The sequence below is a fragment of the Bos mutus genome, chromosome 1 (assembly GCF_027580195.1).
Source record: "Bos mutus isolate GX-2022 chromosome 1, NWIPB_WYAK_1.1, whole genome shotgun sequence".
Lineage (NCBI taxonomy): Eukaryota > Metazoa > Chordata > Mammalia > Artiodactyla > Bovidae > Bos > Bos mutus.
The window spans coordinates 149,051,971-149,072,439 of record NC_091617.1 but is presented as its reverse complement, the minus strand read 5'-3'; the positions used below and the strand labels follow the sequence as shown (position 1 = coordinate 149,072,439).

At 43.3% G+C, this 20,469-nt stretch overlaps 1 protein-coding gene across 1 annotated transcript in view; it reads right to left on the bottom strand.

Moving 5' to 3' along the window:
• COL6A6 (collagen type VI alpha 6 chain) overlaps positions 1–20,469 on the bottom strand; it is a 173,729-nt gene that overhangs the window by 22,539 nt on the left and 130,721 nt on the right. Inside the window, exons 26-33 of the mRNA XM_070377208.1 lie at positions 19,987–20,037; positions 18,128–18,163; positions 17,365–17,427; positions 10,771–10,833; positions 9,563–9,598; positions 9,409–9,445; positions 7,095–7,106; positions 2,813–3,306 (exon numbers count right to left, since the gene is read on the bottom strand). Coding sequence (XP_070233309.1) covers positions 2,813–3,306; positions 7,095–7,106; positions 9,409–9,445; positions 9,563–9,598; positions 10,771–10,833; positions 17,365–17,427; positions 18,128–18,163; positions 19,987–20,037 — 792 coding nt within the window. The remainder of the gene's footprint in view (positions 1–2,812; positions 3,307–7,094; positions 7,107–9,408; positions 9,446–9,562; positions 9,599–10,770; positions 10,834–17,364; positions 17,428–18,127; positions 18,164–19,986; positions 20,038–20,469) is intronic.

Genomic DNA, 20,469 nt, shown 5'->3' with positions numbered 1-20,469 from the left:
CCAAGGAATGTTGAAGCCAATACTGCTCTGGTCAAGAATTTGAACCTCCACTGGTGTTCTTTTGAGATAAACTCCTTCAATAAAGGAGCAAGGAGTCTCTAGGTGATTTGGGTAGAAACTCTAAGTGGGATTGTCAGTCCTCCAAAGCTTAAAAGAAAAACTCAACAAAATACATTTTTCTTAAGCTGTATGTGATGCACATACCTTTGAGTGGGAGGGTGGAATTGTGTCTGTTTAAATTTGTATCACAGGTACCATCGATTATTTGAGTCAGGATATTAAGTTGCCTTTTCTGTGACTAAATAAAGTCAAAGGACAAAGGGGCTCCCAATAAAGACAGGGAATTAGGAGGACTCTGGGCTTCCTTCGCACCTCAGTTGGCAAAGAATCCGCCTGCAATGCAGGAGACCCCAGTTCAATTCCTGGGTGGGGAAGATCCACTGCAGAAAGAATAGACCACCCACTCCAGTATTCTTGGGCTTCCCTGGTGGCTTAGCTGGTAAAGAATCTGCCTGCAATGCGGGAGACCTGGGTTCCATCCCTGGGTTGGGAAGATCCCCTGGAGAAGGGAAAGGCTATCCACTCCAGTATTCTGGCCTGGAGAATTCCATGGACTGTACAGTCCAGGGGTTACAAAGAGTCAGACAGGACTGAGTGACTTTCACTTTCACTTTTCTTTTGTGTATCCAGTCACAGAGCTCTTGAGCCACTACCTCTCATAGCAACTTCATTAGCGTAGGCTGGTTCCAGCTTCTAATGTGCAAGCATTTTATTTTGTGAGTTTCATACACCAACCTGTTTCTTTTCGTAATTCTGAGTTTGTTCAATGATGCTAATTGCAGTTTCAGCTCCTTAACAATGCAGACTTTAATATTATTAAATGGAGTTCAGTTCACTATCAAGAAACTGATCACAGTCCTAACTAAAACAAGAGCTACTATCTTGAGTGTTTGCTATATCCCAGGCACTGGTGCATGGAGCAACATCATTTCATCTTTGCACCAACTTCAGGAAACAAGCACCGCTTTCTGCATTTTATGGAGGAGTACTATATTTCAGTTCTGATCTGCTTAGCTTAGCACTTTCACAGAAAATATTAGGAAGCTGGAGAGGGTCTCTAAAAGGCATCTTAATCCTGCTTCTCCAGGACAGATGGAGGTCGCCCTTGCCAGGCGAGTGACCACTCCTAGAGAAGGCCTCAGAGAAAGGCGGCGTCTTGCCCACTTACATTTAGTCACCTGGCCCGTGACAACATCCATCAATCTTGCCTTCAGAAAGTTTCTACTTGAGTCTAAACCAGGGTTTTCCACTGCTATGGCTCCCAGTTTCTCTGATGCTTGCTGTCTTGGAGTCGGCTGGTTAGTTCTCTGTAGTAATAAACCTCCACACACCTCAAGGCCGGGGCTCAGCTGCTTCTCACTTCCCTTTCTCTCCATGAAATAGTTTTCAAACACTTGTCCTCCTGGCTCAGGTTGTATTTCCCAACACCCTTTGCAGCTGCACTGCAGTCTCTCCTCATGGCCCTCCCACGAATGGAGAACAAACCAGCACGCTGGGTGGACACCGATGACCAGAAGGACACTGTGCCAGGTCCAGTGGGTGTTCTTTTTTTGTAAGGAACCTCTGCCACAGAGGCTCTACTCACAGGGAGTTTTGAACATCACTGTGATACTGGGTGGTTTATCTACAAATGCTACAGTACAGTGAATTTCCTGGTGGTCCAGAGCTCGGGACTCCATGCTGTCACCACTGAGGGTGAGGGTTCAATCCCTGGTCAGGGAACTAAGATCCCACAGGCTGCTGGGCACTCAAGAATGAAAAATAAAAAGTGTCAATAGAAATATTAGGTGGCAAGATTTTTAATCTTCAACCTAAGAGGCTGTAACTGGAATGATTCTTCCTTCATAAAGGGTGGATATTTACACGATCGGTAATGTTACAAACTCGGTCCATGGGTTCCCATCACATAGCAGAGACCAACACGCTGGCCACCTCAGTGACATCCTTGAGTGTCTATTGGCCCTCCAACTTGGTATCTATACACCAGAGCCAACTCAGGGAGTCCTGGAGAATAGAGGCCTGGATCCAAGCCCTGACTCTGCCACAAATCAGCTGTGTGAACCTGGGCATATGGGTCCACTTCTGCAGACTCGGGCTTCCTCAGTGGCTCAGCGGGTAAAGAGCCCTCCGGCAATACAGGAGACCCTGGTTGAAATCTCGGGTTGGGAAGATCTGCTGGAGAAGGGATAGGCTACCCACTCCAGTATTGTTGGGCTTCCCCAGTGGCTCAGCGGGTAAAGAGCCGGCCTGCAATGCAGGACACCCAGGTTCAAATCCTGGGTCGGGAAGACCTGCTGGGGAAGGGATAGGCTACCCACTCCAGTATTCTTGGGCTCCCCTGGTGGCTCAGCTGCTAAAGACTCTGCCTGCAACGTGGGAGACCTGGGTTTGATTTCTGGATTGGGAAGATCCCCTGGAGAAGGGAAAGGCTACCCACTTCAGTGTCTGGCCTGGAGAATTCCATGGACTCTATGGGGTGACAAAGAGTCCGACACGACTGAGCAACTTTCACTCACTCACTCTGCAGACTCAGTGTTCTCATCTACACAGTGGGAATAACAGTGATTCCCATCTCACACACACTGCTCACACACTGCTTGTGTGAACTAAACAGGAAGGTGGGTATCAAGGGCTTGGCATGCTCCTGGTACATAGTAACAAAAACTTTGCCTAGCTCCTCGCCTTCCTGTAAATGCCCCTGAACACGGGCAGAAAGACAGAGAAGACTTCTGAGGCAGGTGGCCCTTCTTACCGCAAACGATCGCCGGACGGCAGGCACCTGATTGAAGGCAATAACCACTGGGATGATGTCCAGGGCGCTGAACTCCAGGCCAGCGGTGGTGACGGTCTGGGGGTCCACAGACGGGCCGCCGCTGAAGAAGGTGGCGATTCTTCTGGCGTGAGACCCTGGGAGCATCCGCTTGAAAACGTGCCTGGAGACAAACCTCATGGCCTTGCCGATGTCCCTGCTGGCCGTGGAGCGCTCGTAAGGGAGGGCCTCGATCTCTCGGAGGAGTCGGTCCTTCCTGTACGTGTCGGAGAAGCGGATGAGGAGTCTGGCGTGGGAGTCGTAGGCCAGCACGGCCACGCGCGCGCCTGTGGGGCAGTGGTCCTCCCGGACCCGGAGGCCGCTCAGCAGGGAGGACAGCATCGCCTTCATCCGCACAAACTCGGGCTCTGTGACGCTCCGGGACTGGTCCAGCGCGAACACCAGCTCCATGGGGTACACGGGGCACTGAGGCGCTCCTAAAAGGCCAGAACAGGCACCTTACTATGAGACCACTCGCTTAAAATGAAAAAAAAAAAAAAAAAAAATGATGCGTACATAGAAGGCTAAGTAATTTTAAATGTTAAACATTAAAATATGGAAACAACTAAATCATCAAATGTTAATAACTCAAATAGTAAAACACATACTTAAATATTTAAATCTTGAATAATTAAGATTGTGTTCTAAAAACTGACTTTGCTCTCTTAAATAAAGCAAAAGATGAACTCATTTATGAGACAGAAACAGACTCACTGACATAGAAAGCAAACCTATGCCTACCAAAGGGGAAAGGGGTTGGGGATAAATTGGGAGTTTGGGATTAGCAGATACACAATATTATATACACAATAGATAAACAACAAGCTCCTACTGTAGAGTACAGGGAACTATATTCAATATCCTGTAATGACCACAATGGAAAAGAATCTGAAAAAGAATATATATACATACACATGTATGTATGTCTATAACTGAATCACTTTTATGTACAGCAGAAACTAACATACTGTAATCAACTCTACTTTGGCCACCTGATGCGGAGAGCTGACTCACTGGAAAAGACCCTGATGCTGGGAGAGATTGAGGGCAGGAGGAGAAGGGGATGACAGAGGATGAGATGGCTGGATGGCATCCCTGACTCAATGGATGAGTTTGGGTAAACTCTGGGACCTGGTGATGACAGGGACCATAGTGCCTGGCACATGCCAGGTGCTCAATTAATGCCCGCCATTACTATTATTGTTATTGACTTACCCATTGAGAGAGAGAAGAGCTACATCACTTAAAAGAATGAGGAGAGTGTTAACTGATGAATTTTTATTTATGTTAGAAAAACAAACTTAACCAATAAATATGCCTTCTTACTTAGAGAAACTTTAAGACTGTTAAACTTGAATGTGTTAACATTTATTCACTGATTGCAATTCATTCATTCTAATCCCAGTGTCCTGCACTTATCACAGTCAGAGATTTATATCTAATTATCTGAGGAACGTTTGCCTCTCCCACCACTTTATGAAGTCTGGAGATGGTCTCTCTTGATCTGCCAGATGATTAGTCCCTGCCATGTATGTGGGGTCTCATAAAGGTTGAATGAAAAAGAAGCAAACGAAGGACAGTTCTTTGGAACAGGGACGGGAAGAAGAACAGAACTTTCAGGATGGATGAGATGCCTGGTGTTGAGATGCATGTTAGTAAAGAGGAAAGTTGAGGGATGTCCTTCCCTTGGAGGGGGGCCTCCTCTCATTCAGAGGCTAGCAAGTCAGCTCTTCCCAGGCGAGCTCAGGACTCTGACCCACAGTGTCTGGCCAAGTGGGCCCAGGAGGGGGTCACCTTCTCAGCTGGTCCACCTGGACCTCATCACCTTGGTGGTGGTTTAGTCTCCAAGTCCTGTCCAACTCTGTGACCCCATGGGCTGTAGCCTGCCAGCTCCTCTGTCCATGGGATTTTCCAAGGAAGAATACTGGAGTGGGTTGCCATTTCCTTCTCCAGGGGATCTTCCCAACCCAGGGATGGAACCTGGGTCTCCTGCATTGCAGGCAGATTCTTTACCAACTGAGCCACCAGGGAAGCCCCATCACCTTAGTGCCAGGCTATCATCTCCTTCTGGTCCTAGATGCTGGGACCTTCACAGGCAAAAGGACTAGCAAGAATAAATGTTCAACCCCCGAATTGCGCGTCTCAAGGCAGAAGGGCAGAATTACTAGCTTCTGAGTCTAATTTAGTGGGCTGAGCAGAAACTTAAAAATTTCAGAAATTTCAAAAAATCAAGGTCACGGCAATTTTACCATAAAAACTGAGTAAAATTGTGACCAAACACGACCAAGTTTCCACTAGATTTTGTTTGGGCTGCTGTCTCACATGGGAGCAACAGCAGCAATAACAGCATTGCAGCCTCAGCTCTGTAAAGGGGGAAAAAGATACAAGCACACTGGCTGACGATAACAAAAAATTCAAGCTTTTCGAGAAAAATCCCTCAAGGCTCACCAGCATGCTGCCAGCACCCCGAGGATTCTCAGGAACGCTGGGCTGGACTGTGGAGGCGCTGGGGAGGACCCATCCAGACGTGAGTCCCCAAGTGGAGGACCGATGTGCTGACAGTCACTGCACAGCCCAGAGCAAGTGACAATGAGGACAGAGGGAGGCGAACCCAGGCCCCTCCAGGGGACCACCACCCAGCAACGGAGGCCCGTCCAGGCCACTGCCAAGCTGGCCTAGAAGAGCCCCACACGGCCCCTCCCTCTAACACGAGTCCTCTGGCTTTTACACACATCCTCCCTACAAGGCTTCCCTGGTGGCTCAGTTGGTAAAGAATCTGCCTGCAATGCAGGAGACCCTGGTTCAATTCCTGGGTCTGGAAGATCCCCTGGAGAGGGAATAGGCTACTCACTCCAGTGTTCTTGGGCTTCCCTTGTGGCTCAGCTGGTAAAGAATCTGCCTGCAGTGTGGGAGATCTGGGTTCAATCCCTGGGTTGGGAAGATCCCCTGGAGAAGGAAAGGCTACCCACTCCAGTATTCTGGTCTGGAGAATTCCGTGGACTGTATAGAACTTTCACTTTCCCTACAATGTACTCTCCCACAGCAGCCAAAATAAACCTTAAAAACTTGTTCGTCAGTTCACTTTTATACCTTCAATACTTTTAATGCCCTCCCATTCCATTTTGAATAAAACCTGGCCTCCTAAATGTAACCTACAAAACCCAGTGGGAAAGTCCCTGCTTCCTTCTCCAATTCTTCACATGCCACGTCCCCCTCGTCATCATGTCTCTGTGGCCGTGGGCTTCCATCAGGAACTTGAAAACACCTGGGTCTCTCCTGTGCTGTGGCCTTTGCACTTGCAGGATTCCCTGCCTGGATCTTGCAAAGCCAGCTTCTTTTTTATTCTTCATCCAAACTTTAGTGTCATTGCCTCATTGATGAACCCGCCCTTCAGAGGCATTTCCCCCCTCCTCTAATGTTATTCTGTAACAGAATATTCCATTCTTTATCTCTTTCATAGTAACCAAAGGATTCTGTAATTCTTTTGCTTGTTCACTTATCTGGATCCTCCACAAGAATGGAAGCTTCCAAAGACAGGAATTATGCCCCTCTTAGTCAGCACTGTCTGGGACAGAGACTGCAATATAATGGGCTTCCAATAAATATTTGCTGGATGAGTGAACAAGCAACCAGAGGGCACAGATGCATTTATATAAAAAAAGTATAAGGGTATAAAGGTATGGAGGGCCATCGCCCTCTGGGTTATAACAGAAACATCATGTATCCAGTTTTTATAATATTCCTGAAAACTGGCCCAGAAAGATATTAAGCCAATTTGGTAATTAACATCAGCCATGATCTCCATAGGTTTTAGCACTATCTGAGCTACACATGTAGCTTACTTGCTATCTTATCATCCCTAGCTTTATTCCATGCACTTTTGCCCTTTGCCCTTAATCCTTAAAAACTAGACTACAGACATAAATAGAGAGAGAAAAGGGAGGGAGGAAAAAATATTATTACAGAAAGTCTACTGGTAAGGTAAATGGTACTGGTAGTCATTAAAATGTTAATAATTAAAAGATCAAAAACTTGGTTGACAAAGAGTTGTGAGACTCAGCTTAAACGTGAGTGATTTATTGGAGGCGGGGCTACGGCTGTACTACCAAGAGGGCTTAGATAAACTTTTTATAATTTGGCAGGCAACACAATGTTCTAACTCATCTTTCCAGATGTGCGACATTTTGGAGCTTGATTATAATATGCTATAAATAAAATTACTCACCCTGTCTGCCAGCTGGGGAAGAAGAACAAAAGAAGTTTGGTTATTATTTGGTAGGAGAACAGCGTTCTGTATTGTGTAAGAAATCATGGCAACCGAGACTCTACTTCGTGAGCTTTTTGTAGACGACTCAACAAATCAAGGCCACAAATAGTGTTTGAAGATATGCAGACAGATCAAGCATCTTGGTAAAAACACAGGTCCTTCCACAGAGAAACAGGGCTGGAGACTCGGGAGGGCCATAAGTCAGCAGCAGGCAGCCAGCTGCCAGAGGGAAAGGCTCTCTGCCTGGGAGGGGGCAGCACATTGCAGAGAGAGGCACCGAATTTGGAAAGTTAAAAGGTCTTAACCCCTTTTCACTCTAAATTTCCCTGTGTAGGTATCTATAGCTATTGATTACATATAGGTACACATATATACATATTTATATACATGTGTGTATGTGTAAACATCCTCGATAGATTTAGTCTTAAGTAAATGAAGCTTTCTCTAGGGATTTGTGTTGAAACAGAATTTCTGGGACACAGAGTATCAAACATCTTCAACTTCAATGCACTTCAGTTGTGTCTGACTCTGTGCGACCCCATAGACGGCAGCCCACCAGGCTCCCCCATCCCTGGGATTCTCCAGGCAAGAACACTGGAGTGGGTTGCCATTTCCTTCTCCAATGCATGAAAGTGAAAAGTTGACAGATTACTCTCTTACGTGGGTTTCCCTAGTGGGTCAGTCGGTAAAGAATCTGCATGCAAGGCAGGAGACCCAGGTTCAATCCCTGGGTCAGGAAGATCCCTTGAGAAGGGAATGGCTACCCACTCCAGTGGTCTTGCCTGGACAATCCCATGGACAGAGGAGCCTGGGGGGGCTACAGTCCATGGGGGTCTAAAAAGAGTCGGATGCGACGAGCGGCTAACACAAATGAAGCTTAAACTTTAGGGCCACACTGTCCAATAAGAAGGCCACCCGTCTCGTGTGACTATCAACATTTGAATTAATTTAAATTAAATGAGATAAATGCAGCTTTTCACTTGCACTAACCATCCATCAAGGCTCAAATTCCCCTGTGGCCAGTGGCTACATGTTGGACAGTGCAGTGGACACTTCCATCATTGCAGAAAGTTCTGGGCAGCACTGTTGCCAGCCTCTCACCCGAGGGGCCCCTGGCAAGGCCTTGAGAAGGGCCTAGCCGTGTGTTCACATGATCACATACTTTTATAACAGGCAGAAGTCATTGGCTGTAATTTTCTTTCTTGTTCTAAATGACACTTCTGAAGCAGTTTTGTACCTGGTTTTGGATTTACAATTCTGTGTTAAATCGCTCACATTTTGAAAGCTCAGATCTCATCACACTTGGGTCTACCCTTGAGTCAATATATGTCACATGGCTCCAACATCAGAAAGCCCACTCTGTTAGTCCAGCCTCAAAGCAAGCAATCTTCATGATCCAATGCATAGATTTGATTCCCAGAATGGATGGTTCCATTCTGCTACAAGGCAGAGTTAAGATCAGCACTGCATTCAAAGCTTTGCAAAGTCTGTCTTTGAGACCCATACTCTCTCCAGAAATAGGATCTTAATTTGTCTGTTTTCTCCCCCCAGATGCCTTGAGGGAACTGTGACATTTCTTTCAATCCTAACGTTTATCTAAGAAGTCGTTTGTAGGTGAACATTAAGCAACCAAGTCTCCTCATCTTGTCCATGGCATTCCTTTGATGCTGCTAACATGCGTTTTGATAGAAGAGCCTGTTCTAAGGGTCTCAAAGCAAATTCAAAAGAGCCTTTGCCAAATCAAAACCCATTTCTTGCTATTAAAACTTTGAAAGTAAAGAAAATACAGGTAGACTGGGTAATTTTAGAAGCAAATGAGTCTAATTCAAGGCAGTCAAGCACACCTTCTCAGGGAATGATAAATGTCAGAGTTCCCACCTGCCAGGATACCTCCTTGCCATGGCTGGCTCTTTCACAGCAGCTGAATTCGATCCTTAGCTGTTGTCAGGGGTTAATAATTTTATAAAGTTTAACGTGACTCCTCACTGGTTGATCTCACCATCAGGAGAGTTCTGACCTCCTATCTTCATTTTTCCCTGATTAAAAGCACTAGATGTATCCTTCGTTAGTGTTGGGACGCGTTTCAGTAGACATGCTGGGAGCCAGAGAGGGAGTTAACAGACATCAGTCTATGCCACCTCCAAATACACACAGTGACATCGCTAGTTTTAAGAAACTGTCTGGTAACTAGTCTCAATTTTGAATGCAGAATTTGCTGCTTTTTTCCTATGAATGCTGACACCCCGGGTGATCATCCTAAGCGGGTACTTACGACTATGGTCCCGCACATACTGGATGAGCTCACATGTCTGCAGTTCAAAAGATAAAACAGAATGAATTAACCAACAGACTCCAGGTCCTGCAAGTTGAGAAATAAATAAATGTCACGGGATGCTTGGGCTCTGTTGGAGTCAACAGATACATACAGAAAACGAAGCCAATCCTTTGGCCCCTTTCACACCCTGGGGAAACAAAAAGAATGTGGTTTCAGGGTTTTGGAAGCACATCGCAGGAGCCAGAATATGCATCAACATTACTCTAAGAAAAAGATAGCTTCTTAACCTTTTTATTCTCACTAAGAGGGACAAAAAAACTCCCTGTAGGATACTCATCATTAGATTAACAATAACGCTCTAAGGGGAGGGAACTGTACATAGTGAGCCTCCAGCGGCCACTGTCCTCCTGCTGTGTCTCTGGACGATGATAAGGGTTGTCCAGAAGATAAAGACGGAGCTGGCAATGAGACACCGGCCGGGAGAGCTTTGCAGCAGACCCTGGGGCTAGAACTAGACAAGGCTGAGCCATCCCCTGTGCTGGGCCCTCCTTAATGCAGAGGTATTGAGTTCCCCAACACTTTGCCTTGGTCACTGGGCAGCCGCTGAGCAGAGCCTGAATCTGTGCCCATCATCAGCTGGATGACAAAGGGCCTAGACAGGCCAAATATCTGGAAAGGCAATCCGCACTGTCTTCCAAAAATGAGTGTATATATATATATATATATATATATATGTATATGACCATATATACATATATATGATCATATATATATATATATATATATATATATATATATATGTACATTTCTATCTATCTGGGTAGGGGATAGAAAGAACAAAGTGGAATTATTTTGTATTTCATCTGTTCAGTCTCAAGTTGGAACAGGAAGAGTCTGGCTGCTCAAAGAGCTCAAAGAGACGGGGAAAAATGTGACGGCGCCCCACCCAAACTCCTCAAGAAAATAAGTTCCATGTGAATGCACTGTTGGGAGCTTATTCACTATTTGTTAATTTCCTCTCCCTTTCTTTCATTCACTGATCACTGACTCTGAGAAAAAAGGCAAGGATTGGTCAGATAAATAAAATTCACTGATCATTGAGAAACCTCATTCTAGATGAAATAAGAAATGTCTTTTTGCTTCCTTCCTCAGTTCCCCCCACCACCCAAGAAATAGCAACTAATATTTAATCAGCATTTTTTTTCCTCCTCTCCCTGAGGACATTGAAGGTGGAAAAGTGGTGGAAATCATTGACAAGCTGCAAACACAGAAAGCATATGCATTTGGATAATGAAGACTTCGGGCACTGACTTTTTATCTGGAAAAGGAGCTGATGTGATTTATGGGTTTTTGATTTACCTTGCGTCCAGGAGGTCCCAGCTCCCCAGGGGATCCTGGTTCTCCGGGAAGCCCAGCAGATACCTTAAAGCAGAATTTATTTACCTTAAAATTATACATATATGTTTGTGTGCTATGTGGGTGTTTTACATTTCAAAAGCAATACACTTTTGCCGGGAGCCGGCAAGAGGCACTCCATTCATGACAAAGGTCATGAGGAAGGAGGCTCGGCATACGTAAAGGTGGGATCGAGCCTCAGGAGTCCCCCTGGATATTCTCGAGCATCTACCCCCAAAAACCAGAGTCTGCCTACTTTACTGCTTTGTGCTCTCACCTCTGACTTTACTGGGGGCTGTCCCCCACCACCATCTCGCTCTCTCTGATAAAGAGTTAACTGACAGCTCCAGTTAATAAAGTTCCTGGGCATTAGGAGTGTTTAAATCTAAACCCCTCAGATAGCTCTCTAACTCGCCTGACAAGTTTACCCGGACTCCTACAGCTATGCATATGATTGTTTACAGTCTCTCAGCCTCGAGAGGCATGGGAAGCTTAAGATATTCAATTAGCTTAGAGCCTCTCAGAGAGTTAGAAACCGTCAGAATAAAACTAGTAAAAGATTTCACTGATGAGACAATGCTTGCTGCCAGGTTTCCACATCCCCTGTATTGTATCCTTGAATGTGTATTAATTAATATAGTTGGTATGTAGAAAAAATAAGTAGTGGCCTTGGTGTTAGCAACTTTAGACCCTTAAGGTAATAAATTCTTTCCTTTGTTGTAAACCCACTGCACCTCTGCCCTATAGGAATGCAATTTTATCTAACGCCTTCGGAGGATGGCGCCAAACCTTAAAATAATTACTCTTAGAGAAAATTAGTCTTACGGTTGACAAACCTTTGTCAAGAGTCATAAAATGTTAATAGGCCTTCTGGCCAGAAGCTGATGTAAATCACCTAAACCATTTGAATACAATAAATTTGCAGGAAAGAAACTCTGGTTTTTGATAAGGATCAAAGACTGCTGACTTTGTATGATTTCACATCCCCTATTATCCTCTATGTGCAACTTACGGTATAAAAGGCCCTGTTGAAAATAAAGCTACAGGCCTTGCTCAGCAAAGCTTGGTCTCCCCATGTCATTCTTTCTTTTCACATTCCGGCTGAAGTTTCCATCTGGAGTGTGGAGGTCCTCTGCGACCATTTATTTGCCTGGGCTTCTAAGACCCACTCAAGAAGGTGTCTAAGGTGGGGCACCTTCTGCTATTCGAGAGGGCGCCTGCAGCCTCCATGGTCAGAGCTAACCTGGTGTCACAGGTTATATTGATTTTCCGCGTAAACCAAGCTACTCAGCCTCTTTTCTCCACTGAATTTTCCTACTGAGCTATCCTCATTCTACTACTCTTTATATCTTTGATGAATATTTAAATAGTTGCCGACGCCGTCTCCCCTTCAAATACCCTGGATCAGCTGGGGCTGGACCCCAGCACACTTTCACTTTAGAAAACTGAGCGATTCCCAAAAAGCACACAGAAGGAAAAACATCCTCAGCAGCCTCTTCTCCCTCAGATAATACTCGCTGACATTTTGTTGTTTCTTCTTCTAGTCTTTTACTTATTTATCCTTTTGGTGTTAATCTATCTATATCTATACCTATATCTATCTATCTATCTATCTATCTATATTTAGATTAAAATCATGGTCTTTATTTTTAATTCTAACAAGTATTTTTTAAAAGCAATTTCAGGTTCAGAAAACAAATTAAGAAGTTACAGACATTTCCGATATGTATCCTGATCCTTCACATTCCTAGATGCCCCCGTTACTAGCATCCCCAACTGGAGTGGTACATTTGTTACAACTGATGAACCTACATTGACATCATAATCGCCCAAAGTTCATAGTTTACATTAGAGTTCATATCTGGTATTTTACATTCCATCTTAATATATTTATATACTTTTTATTGCTGCCTTTTAAACTAAACATGTATTTCTGGACATTTTCATATAACTAAATATTCTTTCACAAAAATTGCCTTTCATGGCCACCATGCTGCTGCTGCTGCTACTTCTCTTCAGTCGTGTCTGACTCTGCGACCCCATGGACAGCAGCCCACCAGGCTCCTCTGTCCCTGGGATTCTCCAGGCAAGAACTCTGGAGTGGGTTGCCATTGCCTTCTCCATCATGGCTGCCATAGTATTCTATCAAATGAATATACTGATTTATTTAATCAGTTCCTTATTGTTGGCATTTAAGTTTGCTGTTGTTGCAATAAGCATGCCACTATAAAGTCATATGTGCAATTCTGATTATTTCCTTAAGAAAGATTGCTAGAACTAGAATTGCTGGGTCAAGGGAGAAACTTCTATCTAAATGAATTTTTATCTCAATTTATCTGAATTTAGTAGGTGACTAAACTAACAAACACATGAAAACAACAACAAAAAAAACTCAGAAAAGCAAAAATTTAAATATAAAAACTCTTGAAAGAACCACAAGAAAGCATAGAACACGTGGCTGGAAATATCTGTAGTAAAATGGGGAATAGCAGCAGCAAAAAAACACCAGCTGTTGACTACTTAGCTTACGTGTGTGCATTCAACAACATAATTTATCATAAAGAAAGCAAGAATTTAGTTTAAAAATTAGGACAGTATTTCTTTGTTCATTAGTAATGTCATGAGATGTACAAGCTTTATGAGAGTGAAAAACAAGGTTGTTTAAAACCAACTTAATCTGTAAAAGCATTGCCTATTAAATAGCAAATAATTACTAGATGACCTTTGTGTCTTCCAATGATATGCACAGCATGCTGGGTTGAGTGACAAAGCAAGACAAAATGCAACCTTACTATTTTATTTAGAAGATATAGATTAACCTCCAGGGGGGAAAAATGTATATTGGACATAAGTGCTTACTTTTTTTCCCTCCAGTGTTTTACTAAAATAATACTAAGCAGACTTTTTTTTTTTTTTAAGACAAAAAATAACAAACATAGGGGGAATGAGAAATGAGACAATAGCTTTCAAACTGGAAAGCATTAAATGACTTAGAGCTGAAAAAGCTGAATCCTAGGCCAGCAGCAGGGAAAGCTAGGAGGCTGAGTGTTTTATGATGCGTTCTCAGAAAGTACCTCTAGAAGTGTGGGTGTAGGAGAGAGGGCAAATAAGGCAGCTTGGTTGGGGAATTCCCGGGCTTCCTCCCCATTCTCAACAGTTGAGTCAAATGTCCCTTCTTTCTCCTTGATGGCAAAGGTGAAACTGAGGTGGCTACACACCAGGAAACCCAGGCAGAGCTGAAGGTTGGTGGTATGGTCCAGAATACAAGGTAATCAAGTGAAGCTGTGGAATAGATGTGAGACCCCTGGAAAGCTGGGGCTCCTGGAAAGCTGGCAGCCAGACCTTCACCCTTAGGTGGAAGATTGAAACAATCTTCTCAGGGGAATCTGACTAGACAGAGAAGAAAGACCCCAGGATGCTGGTCTCAGATGTTTGCTAAGTAGCAACTCAGTCAGATCACTCTTCAGTGAAACCTGTAGTTGACGAGCCCCATTTACTTCCTTGGGGCTTCCAGTTAGATTTTGTGTCCTCAGCTCTTCAATAGAGAGACTCGTGAGCTGGGCAGAGAGAGACAAAGAGCAGGGTAGAAAAAAACACTGCCAGGAACAGGCTATGTTGGGCAAAGGAGACTTCAAAAGTACTAATTTATGTCCTTAGAGAGATGAGATGTTTCAGCCATGAAACAAAAATCAGATCAGATCAGATCGGTCGCTCAGTCGTGTCCGACTCTTTTCGACCCCATGAATCACAGCACGCCAGGCCTCCCTGTCCATCACCAACTCCCAGAGTTCACTCAGACTCACGTCCATCGAGTCAGTAATGCCATCCAGCCATCTCATCCTCTGTCGTCCCCTTCTCCTCCTGCCCACAATCCCTCCCAGCATCAGAGTCTTTTCCAACGAGTCAACTCTTCCCATGAGGTGGCCAAAGTACTGGAGTTTCAGCTTTAGCATCATTCCTTCCAAAGAAATCCCAGGGCTGATCTCCTTCAGAATGGACTGGTTGCATCTCCTTGCAGTCCAAGGGACTCTCAAGAGTCTTCTCCAACACCACACTTCAAAAGCATCAATTCTTTGGTGCTCAGCCTTCTTCACAGTCCAACTCTCACATCCATACATGACCACAGGAAAAACCATAGCCTTGACTAGACGAACCTTTGTTGGCAAAGTAATGTCTCTGCTTTTGAATATGCTATCTAGGTTGGTCATAACTTTCCTTCCAAGGAGTAAGCGTCTTTTAATTTCATGGCTGTAGTCACCATCTGTAGTGATTTTGGAGCCCAGAAAAATAAAGTCTGACACTGTTTCCACTGTTTCCCCATCTATTTCCCATGAAGTGGTGGGACCGGATAGGATAGTTTAAAAAAGAATTTCAGGCAGAAAAAAAAAAAAAAAAAACTGGGGGCAAGTCTGTGTCCCTCAACCCTGACTCCTGTGGGGACATTTGACAATGACTGGAGGTATTTTTGGCTGTCATGATGGGGAGAGGGGGATGGGTGGCGCTGAGCCTCGTGGGTAGAGGCCAGGGGCACTGCTAAACATCCTGCAAAGCAAGGAACAGCCCCCACAGCGATTACCCAGCCGAAAACGCCAGTGGTACTGTGGCTGAGGAGCCCTGCCTTGAAGGGTGTGCACGTGTAAAGTTGATAAAAAGTATAAATACAAACATACCTTTATACCCCAAACAAGGCAGGTTAAAAATTATGGCATTTTCAAAAAAACAAAAAACGAAAAAACAAATGCTTCAGTTGGGGTGAAAAAAGGTAAAGATTTAGAAAACTTAAACTAGGAATGTCGGAGAAGGCAATGGCACCCCACTCCAGTACTCTTGCCTGGAAAATCCCATGGACGGAGGAGCCTGGTGGGCTGCTGTCTGTGGGGTCGCTAAGAGTTGGACACGACTGAGTGACTTCACTTTCACTTTTCACTTTCATGCATTGGAGAAGGAAATGGCAACCCACTCCAGTGTTCTTGCCTGGAGAATCCCATGGATGGGGGAGCCTGATGGGCTGCCATCTATGGGGTCGCACAGAGTCGGACACAACTGAAGCAACTTAGCAGCAGCAGCAGCAGCAAACTAGGAATGTAATCAATCCAAGAGAACTAAAGAGATACTCAAAGCTTTATTACCAAAACCCTCCAACGAAAACTTGGAAGTTTTTCAGTGTCTAAACTTCAAACTCAAAAATACAAGTTGTAGAAAAAGGCAGCTTGGCAGGTGAAATAAGCAAGTTGAAGATAGTGATAAATTGTCCAATGTGGGGAAAAAAAATGAAGTAACCAAAGGCCAAGAGAAAAAGATTATATATTCCCCATTAGCTATATATATATATATTTATTTTAGTGATGAATATGTCACTGGGTACTAAGAGAACCCAAGAAACTGCTGGCCGTGTTTACGGGCCTCCAGTGTTCAAGGGTAAACTACCTCATTAACACGTTGAGGGAAAAGATCAAGATGTATTTCAATGCAGATGACATCTAGATTAATCTGAAGGTCTTTTCCAATTATCTTTATCAGTCTTTTTTTTTTTTTTTCTTTGAGACCAAAAATGTTAAGGGACAGTCAACCAAAAACATGTATAAGGAAAAGAATTACAGCCAGGAAACAGGCCTCTTGGGAAAAGCAGGATGGAGGGAAAGAAGTTTCTTTACTTCGTACCCCTAAAGCCCTCATGAATAGTCTCTTCGCATACAGTTTTCGCTATACTTTGTAGGAGAAAACAGATTAGGGTCAAACTAACTATGGTGACAAAACTGAAAAGCCGCCTCAAGTAACAGCGTTTTTTTTCATCACACTTTGTGTTTTTCTTATCCAGAAATTGACATGGTATCAAGATCTATTTACCTGATCGGAGTTGTTCTGATGAAAAGAGATAAAGTCTCAGGAGATGACTGTCATAAGATTGTGTCTTTTATAAAGTGACCATCTCACTTTTGCAATGTATGGTAAATAGAGTCAGCAAAGGCAAAAGCCATTGTTAGCCCACGAGAACCCGAGGCAAGCTCAAGTTACGAGTGCGGATGCTTCTAGGGTACGGGAGATGGGATGTTATTCTGAGTGGCCCAAAGCTTTAGGCACCGTCTTACATGATAAATGGAAACTTTCTCAGAGAGCTCAAGAGGCACTTTCCTGAGCTAAATTGGGAGAAGATCATCTCCTTAAAGTAGTTAGACGAGACCTTAACAAGGGAGACAAGACGCCAGTGGGCAGTAAGTTACATGAGGTCTGCTGAGGGGCTAGGATTAAATGCAAACACTGTTTTGGACCACAAGGTTTCCTTAAAAAAAAAATGCACAATTTATTTCCAGTGTTAAGATTGGTACCTTATCAGTCAGATCAGGTGAACCCGGTCACTAAGAGCCAATGGTTCGTTGCCTTATTGCTGGCAAAGAAGGAGCCAAATATCCATCTCCCTGCCCCAAGTTTGCCTTAACAAAACCTACACGTTTTACAAGCTTTTGGGACCGAGTGCCAACTCAAACGACTGTAAGAGCCTGAGAAAGGACTTCCCACGGTAGTTGAGGTTGTCAGGCTTTTACGACCGACGAAACTCACCGTCTTGCCTCTAGCGCCCTTGGGTCCAGTTTGTCCTGGGCCACCAGGGTCCCCGACCTCACCCTAAATAAGTTCAGAAAAATAAAACAAAACGGTTACTAAAACCAAAGAGGTATATCTCATTGTGTTTTTATACTGGTTCCAACATGAAGACATTTTTCACATATGCTTTTATCTTTAATAGCCTTCTGTGAAGTGTCTTTGCCCTGATAACCCCATTTTCTGATTCTCAGCACAGCCCCCTGGAGTCTCACTGTTTTATTTCTGTTTCTCCAGATGAAACACAGCCTCCTTGGAGATATGGACCGTGCTTTTTACTTTGTCCCCTGATCCTATCACAGGAGCTGGCATTTACTGAGCTCAGTCAGTGTTTCCAGTCGGAGTGGAAGCCTTAAGCTAGAGGACATCATGGCTAAACTTATTACCTGAAGGTGACTTACAAACACATTAGGAGAACTGAGGCAAGTGAGATCAGGTAATTCTGGTTTTTCTCACATTTTACTTCCCTTGGGCAAAGAAGAAAATACATATGGTAGAGGGGGAGGAGGACACGTGAGGAGGAAAATATGGATGATTTCTTCCTAGTGAATTAAAAAGCTAGAAATAAAAGATTATTTTTAAAAGCCTGCTTCTTTCTTTTCCCCTTGCTCCATAAAGGTTTCTTTTTATTCATTTATAATTAATTTTTCTTCTTTTGTCCTATAACACATTTCATAAACCCAGGAGCATCTCTGATCTCTAGTTAGCATAAAGTACACAGTACCTTAGGTCCGATTTCTCCAGGGAATCCTTCTTGCCCCTATAATTGAGAAAATTAATATATGCACATATCACTGGCATCGGTTTATATTGACTTTAATTTTGCCTGCTGCCTTATTTATTTTAAATGCCTCTGAACCAACAAAGGGCCAAAACAAACTGTACTGCATGGTCTGAGACACTAACTCCAGTCTCTAAATTAAACTATTGACCGGTCTCACCAAAACATCATGACAACCTAAGATCAATGGGTAAAACGTACACCTTGGCTCTCCTTCAAATGTAGACATTCAACAGGACAGCTGGTGATCTGACCATGTGTTTCTGAAACAGTGTTCTTAAACTGGATTTCAACTTTGAGGGAGAAATTGGGGAAGCCTGCAGACTAAATCTGATCGTTTGGTTTCTGGTGCTCTGTTTGCCTTACTTTGGCCACAGGCTATAGTTGTAAATGTATGATAATCCTAACTTGATGAAAAAAGTATTTTATTTAAGATAATGTTTGTTTTCTGACATTAAAAGTAATATCTCCTCAAATATATTTAAAATAATAAAAAGACAGAAAGAAGAAAGTTCACCCAAATTTCACTTCCCAGAACCATTACTATAAAGTTTTTGCCATATTTTATTTAATCTTTTAAAAATGCATTTTAGCACAGTTAGGATACATTTTTTTTTCTTATTACCTTTTGATTTTTACTTGACATTGTCACCTAAGTTCTATGTATTATGTATAAAAGCATTCACATTCATTTTAAAGAGCGGCTAATATTTCAGTGGCTTCACTGGTGGCTCAGATGGTAAAGAATCTGCCTGTAATGCAGGAGACTCGGGTTCGATCCCTGAGTCAGGAAGATCCCTTAGAGAAGGGAATGGCTACTCACTCCAGTATTCTTGCCTGGAGAATTCTCATGGACAGAGGAGACTGGAGGGTCACAGTTCATGGGGTTTCAACTGAGCTTAGTCACAACTGAGCAACTAACACTTTCAATATTCCAGGGCTATTAGCCACTCAATAGTTCCACTTTTATCAAATACTAAGGCTACTTTCCATGAAAATTTCACTGGAAATCCTTCATTCATTAGGGTTTTTTAAAAAGAAATTTTAGCTTTTGGGGGTTTGTTTATCCTTCTAGACAGCCTCTTACATCATTCTCATTGGGATTTCACTTGAAATTACATTGATCCTTGTAATATTTTAGACTTTCCAACAAGTATTTGTTATGTCTCCAATTACTGAAATTTTATATCCCAGTAATTTTTGTTTTAGGTCTTGAATATTTTTGTAGAAAGGATATTCTTAACTATATTATGTTTTTATGGGTGTTACTATGATTTCTAAGTGGTTATTGTTGGTATATAGCAATCACTGCTTTGGGTAAAGTTATCTGTCTTACTTCCAGCACTGAAGTATTCAGTGACAATGTTAAGTTATAATTCTCATATAAAGTTATGAGGTTTAATCTTAAAATTACTGCTTGGCCCATTGCGTTAGGAAAGGCCCTGGAGAACTCCTCACAAACAGTTAGAGTAAACATATTCAGAGGACATATTTTGGAATATGTCTACAGCCTCCCTCAGGCTCTAGATTAGATGACGTGTTCAAGCTGGAACCAGTCAGCCCCTGAATACGCATCTCTGCAAAGAACTGAAAATTAATTTCGAGTTTCAATTGTTGCATGCCCCTTAAACTATCAAGTGTTTTCCTACTGTATTCTCCATAAGATGTCATCAAATAAATGATCAAAATCTATCTCCAAAGATCTAAGGCTACCTTATTCACTCCTTTTTTTCCTCTTAAATGCGGCCCAAAACAGCAACAACAGAATTGAAAGTGACCGGCTTTTAGGCAACGCGTCTTACCTTTGCTCCTCTACTTCCAACACTTCCATAAGCTGGGTTGCCGTCATCACCCTGCAAGAAGAAGCAATTATTTACAAACACCCCCAACTGCAGATGCAGATAGGCTTCTTCACAAGAGAACTAGACAGCCAGTTTTTTGTTTTGCTTAGGAAAAATCAAGCAGCAGGAGTCTCCCTCGGGGACAGGCCACTGACATAGTGACGCTCAACGGAACTCTCAGTAGCAAATGCAGACAAGGCATTGTCACTTAGTCTCACTTGCCTCATCATAAAGGAAAAATCATAATTACACCTGCGAATCGTGTTCTGAGAATGAAATGAGAAAACTTCAGATGTATAATAATCTTAATAAAAGAAGGCAGAAGTGTTATCTCTCCTGGGTTACATTTGTATTTATATAGAGATATACCTTATATCTGAAGCATTTCAGTTTGCTGGATAAAAGAAAGATCTAAGTGTCTGGGTATTGGCTGCTGCTGGATCC